Source organism: Pteropus vampyrus, unplaced genomic scaffold (genome assembly GCF_000151845.1).
Source record: "Pteropus vampyrus isolate Shadow unplaced genomic scaffold, Pvam_2.0 Scaffold46, whole genome shotgun sequence".
Taxonomy (NCBI): Eukaryota; Metazoa; Chordata; class Mammalia; order Chiroptera; family Pteropodidae; genus Pteropus; species Pteropus vampyrus.
The window spans coordinates 3,534,766-3,550,158 of NW_011888827.1; the positions used below are offsets into that span (position 1 = coordinate 3,534,766).

Genomic DNA, 15,393 nt, shown 5'->3' on the forward strand with positions numbered 1-15,393 from the left:
TTCTATTTTTAACACCTTTAAAAGGCAATGATTAGGAACGCAGATTTTCGAGCCAGACTGCCATTCTTATCTTGGCTCCACCACTTATTAGCTGTGTAACTTTGAGCAAGTTATTTAACCTCTCTGTGTCCCAGTTTCCTCATCTACAGCATGGAGATTAATTATAGCACCTATGTCATAGAACTGTTGTGAGAATTAATAAATATAACTCCTTTTACATGGTAAATATTCAGTAAATGTTAGCTATACTAATTAATTATGGTGTTCATTATTGCCCAACAATGTCATATAGCTGTTCATGATTCAACAACTATTGATTGACAGCCTACTAAGATAGATAAGGAGTTAGCTAAATTTCTGTTTCTGTGTACCATCAGAAAACAGGATGGTAATCAAATCCACCTCAGGGACTGTAGACTAGGCTCTGGAGTTACATTTGAGTTTTGTTATGGTCTGGACTGTGTCCCCCCCACATTCATATATTGTATGTATGTTGGTGTACTTACTGTAACTGTATTTGAGATAGGTCCTTTAAGGAGGTAATTAGGTTAAATGAGGTCACAAGGATGGAGCCCTAATCTAGTAGGACTGATGTTCTTTAAGAAGAGCAAAGATAGCAGGAGGATGTGTGCAGAGAAAACAAGCCATGAGAAGCAAGAAGGTGGCTGTCTACAAGCCACGGAGAGAGGCCTCACTAGAAACCAGCTCTCTTGACATCTTGATCTTGGACTTCCAGCTTCCAGAACTGTGAGAAAATCAATTTGTTTTTTAAGCCACCTGGTAATATAGGTTCCAGTTTTGGCTTCAGTGTATAGTATTCGTGAGGCCTCTAAGACTGTTTCCTTATGAACAGTGTGCTATGCCTTGTTTGCCACTTGTAAGGATTCAGTAAGCAAATACAATAGTTTCCTCCTTGTCCATGGGGATAAGTTCCAAGACCCCCATTGGATGCCTGAAACTGTGGTTAGTACCAGACCCTATTTATACTGATTTTTCCTCTACATACTGACCTATGATAAAGTTTAATGCCTTGTCCATCTTAACTAAGTACTTATCCCACATTGTGGCAGTAACTCGCAGTTTGAGGAATAACAGCAAAACTACCACAAATTTCTTTTTCTTCTTCACAATTTCAAGATCTTAGCAAGCTCTCGTAGGCTTACAATTGTTTTCCTTTCCTCATTAAGTCAAGAACTTTCACCTTTTCACTACTCCGTCACTTTGGGGCCATTATTAAGTAAAATAAACATGCCTTGAACGCAAGCACTGCAACATCTCCACAGTTGATTTGATAACTGAGATAGCTACTAAAAGAATAACGGGCAGGGAGCGTATATGGTATGGAAATGCTAGACAAAGGGGTGATTCACATCCCAGGCAGAAGCAGGACAGCACAAGATTTCACCTACTCAGTGCACAATTTAAAACTTATAAGTTGTTTATTTCTGGAATTTTTCATTTAATATTTTCAGACAGAAGTTAACCATGGGTAAACGAAACTGGAAAGTAAAACTGGATGAGGGGGACTACTGTTAGTGCTTTATACGTCAGTACCTGGTATGGCAACCATTCAATACATCTTTTTTTGTTTTTTCATAAGCCTTAAAAGGGTCTATAAGTTATTTTAATGGGGCTGTCATACGGTTTTGTTTCTTATTTAATCAGATAATTCTAACCAGACATTTACATATCAAAGCAATGACAAAAGAAATTATTTCTGGATAACTGGGTTGGGTCTTTTTAAAAACTGTCTTATTAAGATATTCATATTCTATACAATTAACCTATTTAAAGCTTGCAATTCAGTAGTTTTTAGTGTATTCACAGATATGTGCAACCATCACCGCAGTCAATTTTAGAACTTTTTTATCACCTCACCCTTCAGCTATCATCCTCCTTACCCACCTACTACCCCCAACCCTAAGCAACCACTGGAATACTTTCTATCTATAATTTCTTTGGTCTGGATTTTCATATGAATGGAGTCATATAATTTTAGCTTTGGGGCTTACTGGCTGCTTATATTATTTCCTTGAATATTTTTTCCACTCCTCCTCTCTCCCCTCCTCATCGCGCCTTCACGCCAGGCACTCCTATTGTATGTATGTTGGTGTACTTAATGGTATCCCTTATTTCTCTAAAGCTCAGTTCATTTTCTTCATTTTTTTTTCCTCACTGTTCTTTAGTTCGCATAACCTGTATTACTCTGTCTTCAAATTCACTAATTATTTTCTTCTGCCAGTTCATATCTACCGTTGAGAGCTTTGGTGATTTTTTTTATTTCAGTGATTGTACTTTTCAATTCCAGAATTCCCACTTGGTGGTTTTTTTGTTTTTTTAATTTCATTAAATTTTTTTTGTAACCGTATTTATAATGGCTGTTTTGAAGTCTTTTTTGAAAATCCAATACCTGGTCACTCTCACTGGCATTTGTGTTGCCTTTTTTCTCTCTGCTTTGTTGGTCATGCTATCCTATTTCTTTGCATGCCTCATAATTTTTGTTGGAAAGCAGATTGTTTAGATAGCATATTGTAGCAACTCTGGATACTGGTACCTCCCTCCCAGGCTTATTATTTGGAGTTATTTGTTTGTTTTGTGATTGCTTGGATTATTTTATGAAGTCTACTCCCTGCCATGTTAAGTCTCTAACATTGTGTCTGTTGTTTTTAACAGTGCCCTGGGGCATAAAATTTTCTACAAACTCATCCAATAAAATTGGCTCCTTTTAAAAAATAGTTTCTGAGGTCAGTGTTTGATATTTGTTTTGACCCCAGGAAAGCTCCTCCAGCTGTCTTATTCCTGATTCTCTCCTGCAAACTAGGCTGTATCTTTATTAAAACCACAAATCTCTTCCCAATTGCCTTTCACCACAACCTCCATTGTTCTTGAGAGCGCCCTTAAGTTTGAGCTTCTCCATATTCTATTGGAAATGAAGTTAGTTCCTTTGGGAAGCGATTAGGAGCTGTTTTATGGCCTGCCTCTACTTCTACCCCCTCAGCAAAATCTCTGGAGCTCGGGGTGGAAAGAATGGCAGGCTTTTTTATGCGGTAGCTAGGTGGTAGGTAGAGGTGGAGTGGGAGTGACAGCAGCTCGACGTCCTCTTGGCCAACCTTTCTTGGCATAGAACCACGGTGTCATGAGCCAAGGCAAGGACGAGTACTCTCAGTGTGCTAAATCCAAGGAAGAGTCCCCATTCCACTGGTGGGGGCAGAGAAGGGAGTTCCCAGCTCTTGACTGCACTTGCCGGGAACTTCGTCTCCGTACTGGTTAGCTGAGATGAGAAGCACCGACGTCCTGCTCCTCAGTCCTGCTCCTCACGGGAAGAAAGCCCTCTGCCGGCTTAGGGGGCTTGGCTGCAGCCGTCTGGAGTGGGATCTTCCTTGCTGAGCTTGTTGGAGGGAGCAGACGTCATTCAGACGCCACGGGCTCTCACTTTTCTTACCAAATTTTTGTAGGATTTCTCAGGTAGAAGTTTCTTCATTTGTTGTCTACCTTTTCAGAGACTTTAAATGTTTTGTTTCTATTTTTGTTTTAATAATTTTCACCAGTTTCACTGGGGAGCAGGTCCTCATGCTGTCATCTTAGAAGTTGATCTTCCTGGGTTAATTTTTCTAAGTTTTCTATAGGAGAAAGTATAAGTAGCTTATTAAAGAAGGTTAGTTTTCCAGGAACGTGGGTGAGCAAAACAGTGACATTTTTAAGTTGATGGGTTAACAGGAGATAAAGGCTAATGAATTCAGAGGAAGGATAATGTGGTAGGATGGGGAGATAAAAGGAAGACATAGTAGCCTGCCTGTCTGGATCCCTTTATGGGTTTGGGATACTTTTAAAGACTTGGACTTAAATGTTTGAAAACCTGGTCTTAGAGAATGTGAATATGTGGATTCTATTTATTTGCTTGCTGAACAACTAGTATTATCTCACTGTTCAGTTGTGTCATTTTAAAATGGAATACATTTTTCCGATTTAATATATTTTATGCATAAACACTTTTAGCAACCCCCCCAGAAGCATTAATAAACCCAAATTAGACTTTGCTTCATATAACAGTGAAGTCATACATCTGTGAGAAAATTTTTTTATTGAATATTAACTTTATACTTGACAAGAAAAGTTGATTCATAGAGCAGCTGTGATATAGCAAACTTGGATTATTATATTCAAAGTTGCTAGTCTGTATAGTGATATTTGTAACTTTTAAAGAGTGACAATTATGTATTCTTCAGGAACCATAAGACTTGTGTGTTAAGACAACATTGTATTAACATGACAGACTTAGTTCCTATTTTTTTTCCTTTCAAATGTTGGTGCCAGTCTGTCTGAATCAAATGATTTCAGGTGAAAATTAAAAAACTGAAAGGGCTTTCTGTTTTCCATCTAGTTCAGAAGCAGAAGAAAAGCACTGAGCATTGTTTGAGTACCTGTTTATCTTCCCCCCCAAAATTTTTTTTTAATCCTGTTCATTAGGAAACCGTAAGACAAGATTTCTCTCCTTTATGAATATCTTTTAGTATAAATCGTAGTGGGCTATTAATATTTTCTAAATGTTTATTTCACTTTTAATGATGGATTTTTATAAATCAGCTCAACAAATACTTGAATCCTGAGTGTGTGGGGGAGGGGTAAAGACAGTTGCGAGACCAGGTCACATCTGAGATTTCAGGAAGGCATAATATACACAGCAATTTAAGTGACTGCACAGTGAAGAGGAGTGAGAGCAGTGTTGTGATCCGCTATGACTAGGACCTACAGCTTGTTGTAGGAAGTGTTTAGGATTTGGATTGGCCTTGAGGAGTAGGGAAGACCTCCATTTGTTATTATTAAAGAACAGAAAGTCAGCCAGTGAATTTAGAAGTGTGATTGGCTTTATTCATGAATCTACAGCATCCCCTCCAGCTAATAGAAGGGCGCTACGAGGAGTTGTGCAAGATGGAAGGTTTTCATAGGCAGAACGAGGGCAGGACAGGGAAGTTTAGAGTGGAATATTTCATGAAAGGTCACTTTCCCTTAAGGGAAGGTATGGAGTCTCATCAGACAACTTACCTCACTAGTGTTGACCAGAAAATTCCAGGTCGATTGGTTTAAAATTCCACTCCTGAAACTACGGATAAGGTAGGTATTAAGTCTTGGTGGAGCCTAGCAAAGTGACTCCATGTGTGGCCTGTCAGTTCTTTTTAGCACTAGAAAGGCCTGAAAGTAGGAATATGCATGGCATCTTCTGGGTACATGAGGGGACTAGTCACTGTCAGTTATATTCTTTCCACGGAACAGTGCATTCTGAATTTTGATCTTGTACTGTAGGAACACTTCCCATCTGATCCAGAAAGAATCTCTCTCCTTTCCCACCCAAGTTTCAGGGACTACAGGTGACCTCTAGATTTTCTTTCTCTTTGTTCTGAGTCTCCTGCCTTGTCAATGAGCACATGCCAAAAATCCATGAGGTGTGGGTGCCACAGAGAAGGCACCATTTGCTGCCAGTGATGGGGGATTGTGGTAAGCATTGGTTTGTTGGGTACATGCAGTATTAGGTGTTTGGTTTGTTTTCCTACAGGTAGGCTTTGTTATTATACTTCAAACTGTGATGTTTATTATTCAGAAATTTAGACTTATCTTTACTTTTGTCAGGTTTAAGCCGTTTTTTCCATTCCAAACCTTGCAAGGATTTGAAGATGAAGAAGAGCATATCCATATACAACAATGGGCACTTACAGAAGGGCGCCTTAAAGTTACATTGTTAGAATGTAGCAGGTATGTTCTTTGTTTTGTCACTACTACATTATGGGAAAGAAAGTGCAGGGAAAACGTGCTTAAGCAGTATTTGTTTTTATGCCCCCTTTGTGTTAATTTATATTGTATTATCTGTAAATTCTTTAATTGTAAACTTCATAAAAGTAGTCCTTTTCAGCTTGCAAAAAATATAAACCACATTTTATAAAGCATTCTAATAGCGGGGAGGGATGAGGGGGTCATTTATTTTCTGATTCTCAAACTTTTTAGATGCATGATACTCCGTTAGCATATTTCTGGTTTACTACCTACTGGAGAGCTGTTCATACCATAAGTTTTGAGAATTGTTTGTGATAATTCGAAATACTCAGAAAGTTACAAAACTAGGTTTAGAAACCCCTGTGATTCTTAAAATTTTAGAGCTGGAAGGGAATCTTGAAACAATCTTGCCCAGCCTCCTTATTTTTCTTTACCAGCATGAAGTTTAAGCTGCATTTATATCTTTCTTGAATTACTTACTATACTATTCTCTTTACTTATATCAACATACGAATGTCCAAACCTGAAGAAAATTTTTATCAGAGTTTTTCTGAGCCAAACCAGCAACACATCGGAAAAGCAAGATCTCAGTCTTTCTGGAGAATGACAGTTTGCAGTGTCTTTTATACATTTGGAATTAAGCAGGGAATGTGAGGAAGATACGTGAAGGTAGGAGAATACAAGGTGCAAGATAGTTAACAAAATCATGTGTTCCCTTGAGGGTAGTTACTCCTTCAAGGGGTCTCTGAAAGGGGATCGCTCTAGCATTTCAAAGGTATGTTAACCTAAATACACAAGAACAGTGGACAGGGCTGGTCTAAGTCAAAGAGATAAACCTTTTTATAGGCATGGTGTGTGACTACCCACCATGACCTGCTCAGTTAGGAATTCATGATCAGATCACCCTGTGAGGTTACTTTTGATAAGATTTTTTTACTGAGCCCCTTTTTCTGTCTGCATTTATCTCCTAACACTCATTACTAATATAATAACCAGAATGAGCTTTTCAAAATGCAAATCTAATCGTCACTCTCTTACTTAATATTCTTTAATGGCTTCCCCATTACTCTTAGAATATAGATCCAAATCCTTGCTGTGGCCTACATGCCCTCTTACCTCTCTGGCTTCTTTCTTTGCCCAGTGCCTCAGTCATAGGACTTCAGCCACATAGGTCTTCTGAAGGGAAGATGCTGGCAAACTCTTTCTCTAAAGAGGCAGATTGTAAATATTTTAGGCTTTACGATTCACATGGTCTCTATTGCAACTACTCCACTCTGCCTTGTAGTGTGAAAGCAGTCATAGATGGGCAATAGGTAAACAAATGGGCATGGTGTGGCTGTGTGCCCGTCAGACTTTACAAGTATATATGAATTTCATAATTTTCATGTGTCATGAAATAGTCTTTTTGCCCCCAACCATTTAAAAATGTAGAAACCACTGATAGCCCACAGCCATTAAAAAATAAAAATAAAAAAATAATAAAAAAGAAAAAACAAGCAGTGGGCTGGATTTGGCCCATGGACAACCATAGCTCATATCTTTAGACACTTAAAGTACCAAGCTACTTAAAGTACACGGTCCCCCACTGTTTTGCAGACTGAAGGTCCTACCCCATTTTCTGCTCCTTGAAACCAGTCTTTCCTGGGTCACCTCAAAAGCTACCTCCTTAGTGTGTCTCCTGATCATTCCAAGTACAAGTATACCATCTGTATGCTACATTCCTGTGACACTTGTTTATACCACTTATTTGGTACTTATCACTTCTGTTTTTATTTCTAACTCAAAAACAAGTGCTTGGGTACAGAGGTTATATTTTTGTACCTAATGTATTTGTGTCCTTGCTAGTAATTAGTTTACCTTTGAGTATATTGATAATATGCTAAATATTTTTTAAGTTTTGGAGTGACTCATTGTGCCCCATTATGTCAGAAAGTCTGGTTAAAAAGGAATTATTTAAAAAAGAAAGACTAAATATGCTGTAAATTTTGTAAAAGGAACTTCAGTGTACAATAAAAAGACATACCTCTACCAAAGACTGAATTTGAAGTAGCTGTGCTAATAAGCTGTGGTAATCATGAGCATTCAATATATAATTGTAACTTGGGCTTGTCATATTAATATTTAGAAGGACACTTTCAAGTGGCCTGTGTTTAAGGAAATTTTGAACTAATGGGTTTTTTTTTTAATCTTTCAGTGAATTTTCATATAAATCCACACGTATCAGAATTATACTGTTGGGTTGCCTTTCCCAAAATAATCATAGCAACTTCTAAACATTTGAAGGGCAACTTTGCACAAAATTTCTTGACTTTCCTGTTGTTAATTTCTGTGTATCTACTTATCCACCCATCCCCAAATCTGCAAAGATAGTCCTGAAGGAGATTTATTTATTTATTTTGTCAAACTTACGTATTGTAAAGCTTTGAGAGTGAATGTTGCCAATGAAGAAAAAATTAGAAGTATTTATAAAAAACAAACTGTTTATTGAAAACATTGGAGTTATACAGCTGGAAGCTATATGCTTTGGGAAACAACATGAAGTAAAAATAATACTGACTTTTGAGTTAGAAAGTGCTGTCTTTACATCCTCGCTATGTACCCTTACTGTTATACGTTCTTAGGCAAGTTACAAATCTCTGGGCCAGGTTACTACTACCTTGTCGGTAACTGTGATCAGAGACAGGTAAATAAACCCTGGTGCCTCTCTCATCAGCTGTAGCTTCTATTATGCCTTAATGTCATCATTATAGTGTTTACCAAGAAGAAAACAAATCTTTAAACAAACTTGTTCTTTTTTGCATATTTGGTTGTGACAACTGGAATTTGAATTTTATTAATTTAAAGAGATCTCACTGTGGAGGAAGGTTCTTTTCTAATTATCTAAAATAGATAATTAAAAGCTTGGGGGTAGAGATATGATTTTGTTTATAAAACTTAGTTCTTTTGTCAAAGTTTTTAAGTTTTTAAAACAGTCATTCTGAACAGTTGTATATTTTTTTTTGCATTGACTGAATTTAATTTTTTAAGTCACAGATGAACTCAATTGCTACATTTGTAGTACTGCTGTTAGAAGACTATCACACAGTGTTACAATCATTTTGTTAAAATTATTATTTCCAATTCATAATTTATAGCCTATCTTAAATGATTTGAAGTATTTTGCAAAGAAAACATGCCCCATGTACAGTTAAATAGAAGATAAAATTAGATTGGAACAATCACCTACAGAAACGAAGATCAGTTTTCTAGCCGCAAAGGAAGCTTTAATGGATTACTTAGCGCTCTTTTTCTGATAAACTGTGCATGTTCTTTAGGAGAAAAAGAATTCTGGCACCAAATTCTAGGAGGGATTTGTCATATACATCTTTATGTAAAAGACAGTGAATAAACTAATGGATATATTTTCTATTCTTTGCTTTTCTTTGGCTGATTTTATTAACTAGTTATATTTTTTAAAAAAACAAACTAAGATTATATCGTCAGTGAAGTCAAAGCCTATAAGTTTTGTTGTGTGAGAATTCTGTACTCTAAAGCAGTATACTTAGGATATAGCCTGTCCTAATTATAGACAGAAGATTCTAATTAAGGTCAGTTCTTCACTGAGTCACACTTACAGTGTTCTAAAGCCTGTATTTTCTCAGTAGCTTTGAGAGTGTTGTTTTATTTTACTGAGTTCCAAAAATACATCATTAAAAAAAATGTTAACACAAATACAGAAAACCATAGCAGTTGACATTCTACTCTATTGCCAAGTGTCCTGCCTTATTCCCTAGTTATCTATTATTAACACAGACTTGCGGGTTCATATATTTTCCAATGGTTATAATTCTTTATCATTCTTAATTATTTTGCACCTGAATTGTCCCCTTTTTGGCTTCTAGGAACCTCTTCAAACTGGCTCCGTATGCTTGTGGACATGACCCCCCCTTTTTTTTTTTTGAGGTCTTCATTATTTTCTGGTATAACAAGCTGTTCCAGGTTTGTTTTATATCTTCTCTGCCACACTCCTAGAATCAGCTATTTTACCAAAGAGCCCTGGTTCCTTTTAGTAGAGAATGGTATTAGAAATCAAGATCTGGGTGTTGGGTGTGTTTATTGCTACTTCATAAATTCATAGTCTTCTTCAGCAGAGAGTTGTGAAATACATATGTGTATAGACACATATGCATACATACACATGTGCACATACATAATTTAGAAATCATGCATTCACCTGAGACTTTCAATTCCAGTTCATCTTCATAGGGTTGTACCTTGCCTTGGCTCTTCTGTCTTTCAGCCCTTGAACCCTGGCTTTAATAATAGCAGCTTTACTCATTTGCTCAATCCTGTAATACATCGCAAATAGTTTAAGAATTGCTTTGTTCATACGAGTACAGAAAACATACTAAAAGGAATTCAGGATTTATTTGTAGTTCTCCCCTACACTACCCAAGACTGAGAGTCTATGGTCAAGTGATGCATAGTCGTGTGCTGCATAATGACATTTCCATCAACGATAGACTGCATGTATAATCGTGGTCCCATAAGATTAGATTAGATGTAGCTCAGTTTCCTATAAGAAGTGGAAGTATATGTGGTTCAGGAGGAAACATTTTTTTTCTCTGATGGGAGCAGTATCTTTGAGGCTTGGCAAAAGTGCTCCTCACACTCAGAGTACCTCAATTTGGAGTGCATGGGTTTCATCCCAGTCCGTCAGCCACGACCTCTGTTAGCACAGAGGAGCCTGTCCTCTCAGCCCCACATATTCAGAGAGCACTACAGCCCTCCCAAATCTAGCTTGATGGTCGTCAGAGTGCTGTAGATTCTTTGCTGAGTACTTAAGATCCTGTACAAGGACACAGGTCCGCAGGAACTACTACCTTAACGAGTATTAAGTGCCACTGCCACTTGAGTAAAAGCTTTTGGTGGTAGTACGGAGCTAGCTTGGCTGTGTACCTTGGGAACATGCTGCACAGGTGTGTAGCCTAGGAGCAATAGGCTGTACCATGTAGCCTAGGTGCGTAGTGGGCTTAGCCATTCAGGTTTGTGTAAATGCACTCTGGTATTTGTACAATGATGAAATTGCTTAATGATACATTTCTTGGAACATATCTCCATTTAAGTGACACATGACTATTCATAAATTAGACTAAATTTTCCCCTTTGGTGTGATTATACTACTCATTTGAAATATAGGTAGGTTTATTTCTTTTAGTTTGCTTTCAGTTTCAATGTCCCCCCCCCAAACCCTGCCTTTTCATCTTCTTGTTGTTTGGTTATTAGCTACATATTTCTTCTTGATATGTTGACCCTTTTATCATTATGAAGCAGATGTTTCAGAAGATTCCAAATTTGGAATTCATCTGTCCTGGGTCTGTATAGGTTCTCTTTTTTTACTCCACCTTCTCTTTCCTAAAGTTTTTGTGTTAGAAAATAATAGTTTCTTTTGTAATTGAATATCTTCATTGCTACTTCACATAGGAAAACATAGCCATTTTTGTTCTTCTGATGTCTAAATTGTAAAAAAAAAAAAAATTAAGAAAATAAAGTAGGAATCCAACTGACATAAAACCAAAGCTAAAATGCCAAACTCCAAAACCTTTTAAATGTGATGATGGCATGCTATATGCTTATATATAATACCGTCAACAAATGTAAACTGTAAAATGAACTGTTGTCAGAAAATAAGAATTCAGAAGAGTATTTATGTCTTTGGATTTTTCCTCTCTTTGTGCCAAACTGTCAGTCAGTGCTTCTAATATATTTTATTTGCAGATAGGATTCATAATTTTAACCAAAAGATAACTGCCTTTTTTTCTTTTTCTGCTAACATTTCTTGAACTCATTCATCTCAATTTATGTAGTCCAGAACAAATTATCCAACTTCTTTGCCTCAGTTTCCTAATCTGTAAATTAGGCTAAAAATATCATCTGTCTTATAGAGTAATTGTGAAAATTGAGTGGTATAATAAAATGGAGTATGATAATATATGTAAAAGCTCTTAGAACTGTCCTGCAGTGTTAGCTCCTGCCAATATTTCTGCTGCTGCTGCTACCAGCACCGCTCCCAGTTCTTCTGCCACTACCGATAGTGAGGGCATTTCGACCAAGTACTACGGTAAACACAGAAAATTGTCAAGTCCTATGCCTACACTCTAGAAATTTAAAATGTAATTAGGGCTAACAGATGAAACAAATACATAAAGAAGCCAACTACACAAAGCTGTCTGATTTGAATTGAGGATTAGATAATAAATACTATAGAAATCTAGTGCAAGGAAAAGTATTTTGGAACTGAAGCTACTATGAAACACTTCATGGATAAGAGATGCATCCATTTTATTTACCCATTCACCAGTTGATGGATGTATGGGTTGTTTCTCCTTTCTGGCTCTTCTGAATAATGCTGCTGTGAACATTCACATCAAGTTTTTGTGTGCATGTATGCTTTAATTTCTCTTGGCTCTATATCTAGGAGTGGAATTGCTAGGTCTTAAGTTAACTCTAACTTTTTAAGGAACTGCCAAGCTAATTTTCAAAGTTGCTGCACCAGTTTACATTTTCTCCAGCAATGTATGAGGATTCCAGTTTCTCTACATCTTCCCAATATTTGTTATTGTCTCTATTTTTATTAGTCATCTAGTGGGCATGAAGTGCTATCTCACTGTGGTTTTGATTTGCTTTTCCCTTATGTCTGATGATGTCAAGCATATTTTCATGTGCTTATTGGTATTTGCATATCTTCTTTGGAGAAATGTCTCTTCATATTCTTTGTCCGTTTTTAAATTGGGTTATACTAGACCCTTATGAGATACATGATTTGCAAATATTTTCTCCCATTCTGTAGATTGTCTTTTGCTTACTTGGTGGTATCTTTTGAAGCACAAAAATTTTGATTTCAGTGAAGACCCATATATCTATTTTTTTAGTACTTGGTGTCTTATCTTAAGAAACCATTGCCTAATTCAAAGTCACAAAGATTTGCTTTTGTTTTCCTCTCTTACATTTAGGTCTGTGAGTCATCTTGAGTTAATTTTTCTGTTATTTTTAAAAACATAAAAATGGTGACATGAAAAATATAGAACAACTTATGATCTCATGGAAGGATAACAAGAATTGTGCGCTCTTGTTCCTGAATCCTGAGGATTAACATCTGATGGGAATTTGGGAGCACTAGCTGGTACATAGCCTTCTCTGCATGGTTGTAAAAGCTCTTAGGTAATTTGCTCTTTTGAACAGATGGTGGCAGCAGAGCTTTGATAAATGAAAATTCTCAGTACTAAGTATTTTATGAATCTTAATGTTTTTGGCAATTGGTTGTTAAATACTGTTTAAATTTCCTTTTAAGATTAAAAATTATTTAAATTTAAGGATTTTTTTTTTTGTTACCATGACTTTATTCAGGCTTTTCAGTTTGTGAAGTATGGGCATGATTCATGTGAGGTCTCCAACCATTTTCTCATATCACTTTAATGTGTTTTATCCACTTTTCTTTCATTATCTCACTCCTACCCCCATGATCTTCATGTAGAGATAAAGTAATAGAGTAGCAGTCAAGGTGTTGATTAATGCTAAAGCTATTCTCAGGCTTACTCTTAAAACACATTGGTAGGCTTATGGTCTGATTTAAAAAGATAAATTCGATATGTGGGTAACATTTTCTTTCCTAATAAAAACTGCTTTATTTCATCTCAAGATTGGACCTGAGATTTCCTTTTTTAGATTGGAATATTAAGCAGTAAATTAGGTGAAGCAGTTATTCCTTGACAATTGTTTTCAAGATAAAAATAACAAATATTTATTGAGCACTCACTGTTTACTAGGCACTATGCTAAATGCACAGCACGCATTGTCTTCTTTTTCTCTTGCAACAGGTCTAAGAGGTAAGTACTATTTTTGACCTGAATTTTTCAGAGGAAGAGATGGATTTAGAGAAATTAAACAATTTGCCTAATGTCACATTAGTAGATGGAGAAGTGTGTGTGTGTGTGTGTGTGTGTGTGTGCAACAATATTGTACTATTTTATGTCTGTTTAACTTTTATAGAGATGATATGCTATATGCGTTGTTCTACAACTTGTTTTTTAAATTCAGCACTCTGATTTGAAGATCTATAGCTGTTATTACTATATATAGATATCTGGTCAATTTGTTTCCTTCATGAATAGGTACTGCTTTTTATTTGTTTGATTTAGTTGCTAAAAAACAGCTTGTCCTGGAATTTCACCTAATTTTAGCTTTACTTCACTTTTCCACTAGAGGGTGTACCAAGTATTTGATTTAATTTTTTTTTTTTTCTGTGACCAAGATTATAATAATATAATGATCAGAAAGAATTTAAATGCATACAACTGGTCTAACAGTCTCCTTGTTTTATTTTTATACTGCAGGTTACTCATTTTTGGATCCTATGACAGAGAGGCAAATATTCATTGCACACTTGAGTTGAGCAGTAGTGTTTGGGAAGAAAAACAAAGGAGTTCTATTAAGACGGTAAAATTGATTTGCATAGTTTTACATGTCTATAAAGTTTGTATTCTATAAGCATGTTTTTATTAATATTTCTACATCCCTAGAGTTGTTTTTGGTCATGTGCAAATAATTATGAACAACTCTTATTTGTTTGTCTTGTTACAGTACAACATCAGTCATGAAATGAATCACATAAAACTAGTATTCAGAATGCTTGCTTGCATAAGAAACCTAGTCTGACTAATTTTTCTTCCAGAACTTTAAAATTGTTTCACAGTTATGGAATTAGAAGGGAATTCCAAACACCTTAGAAAGCATGTAAATTCAGAGCATTTATTCATTCAACGGATTCGAGTGCTTACTTTGTACTAGGCACTGTTTTAGATGCTAGGCAAACAGTTCAAGACAAGAAAATACCCTGTTTTTGTGGTGCTAACATGGAGTAGAGGTTCGGTGTGAGGGATAGAAGCGTGGAAGATGACCTACACATGATAGAATGGAGGTAACAGCAATAGGTGAGTAAACCACAGTAGTGAGCAAAGTAATTTATAGAGATTGACAAGGACTGTGAAGAAAATAGGGTTATGGCAAAGGAGTAATGAGTTATAACAAAACAGACTCTTGAGATAGGGAAAGCCTCTGAAGAGATGTCACTGAAGCAGGCTTGCCAGCCCACGACTCTGGAGCAGGATGTCCAGTCGAATTTGAATTTCAGATAAACAAAAAAAATTTTTTTTTTTTTTTAAAGAAGTATGTCCCCTATTTTTATTCTGTAAATCTGAAACTTTACCCTGGAGATAAGCTCGAATCATGGAGAGAAGCAAGCGATGTAGAGAGTTTAGGGGAATGAGGGAATGGAAGGCATTTCAAGCAAAAGGAACAGCAAATGTGTGAAGGCAAATGAGTTTAAGGAACAGAAAGAAGGATAGTATAGCTAGAGCGTGATAAGTGGGGTAAAGAGTCATGCTTAATCGTATAGGGCAGGAGTCCGCCACCCCTCGGTCATGGATCCATGGCTTGTTAGGAACTGGGCCACACAGCAGGATGTGAGCAGCAAGCCAACGAGCAAAGCTTCATCTGTATCTGCAGCCACTCTCCAGTGCTAACATCATCACCTCAGCTCCACTTCAGATCATCAGGCATTAGATTCTCATAGGAGCACTGGTACCTGGT

At 36.6% G+C, this 15,393-nt stretch overlaps 1 protein-coding gene across 2 annotated transcripts in view; it reads left to right on the top strand.

Annotated features, from left to right (window-relative positions):
• Nucleotides 1–15,393, top strand: part of PDZD8 (PDZ domain containing 8) — a 70,738-nt gene that overhangs the window by 16,239 nt on the left and 39,106 nt on the right. Inside the window, exons 2-3 of one of the 2 annotated variants that reach the window (XM_011359250.2) lie at nucleotides 5,626–5,748; nucleotides 14,139–14,241. In XM_011359250.2, coding sequence (XP_011357552.1) covers nucleotides 5,626–5,748; nucleotides 14,139–14,241 — 226 coding nt within the window. The remainder of the gene's footprint in view (nucleotides 1–5,625; nucleotides 5,749–14,138; nucleotides 14,242–15,393) is intronic. The other variant, XM_023530102.1, reaches the window with a different exon arrangement.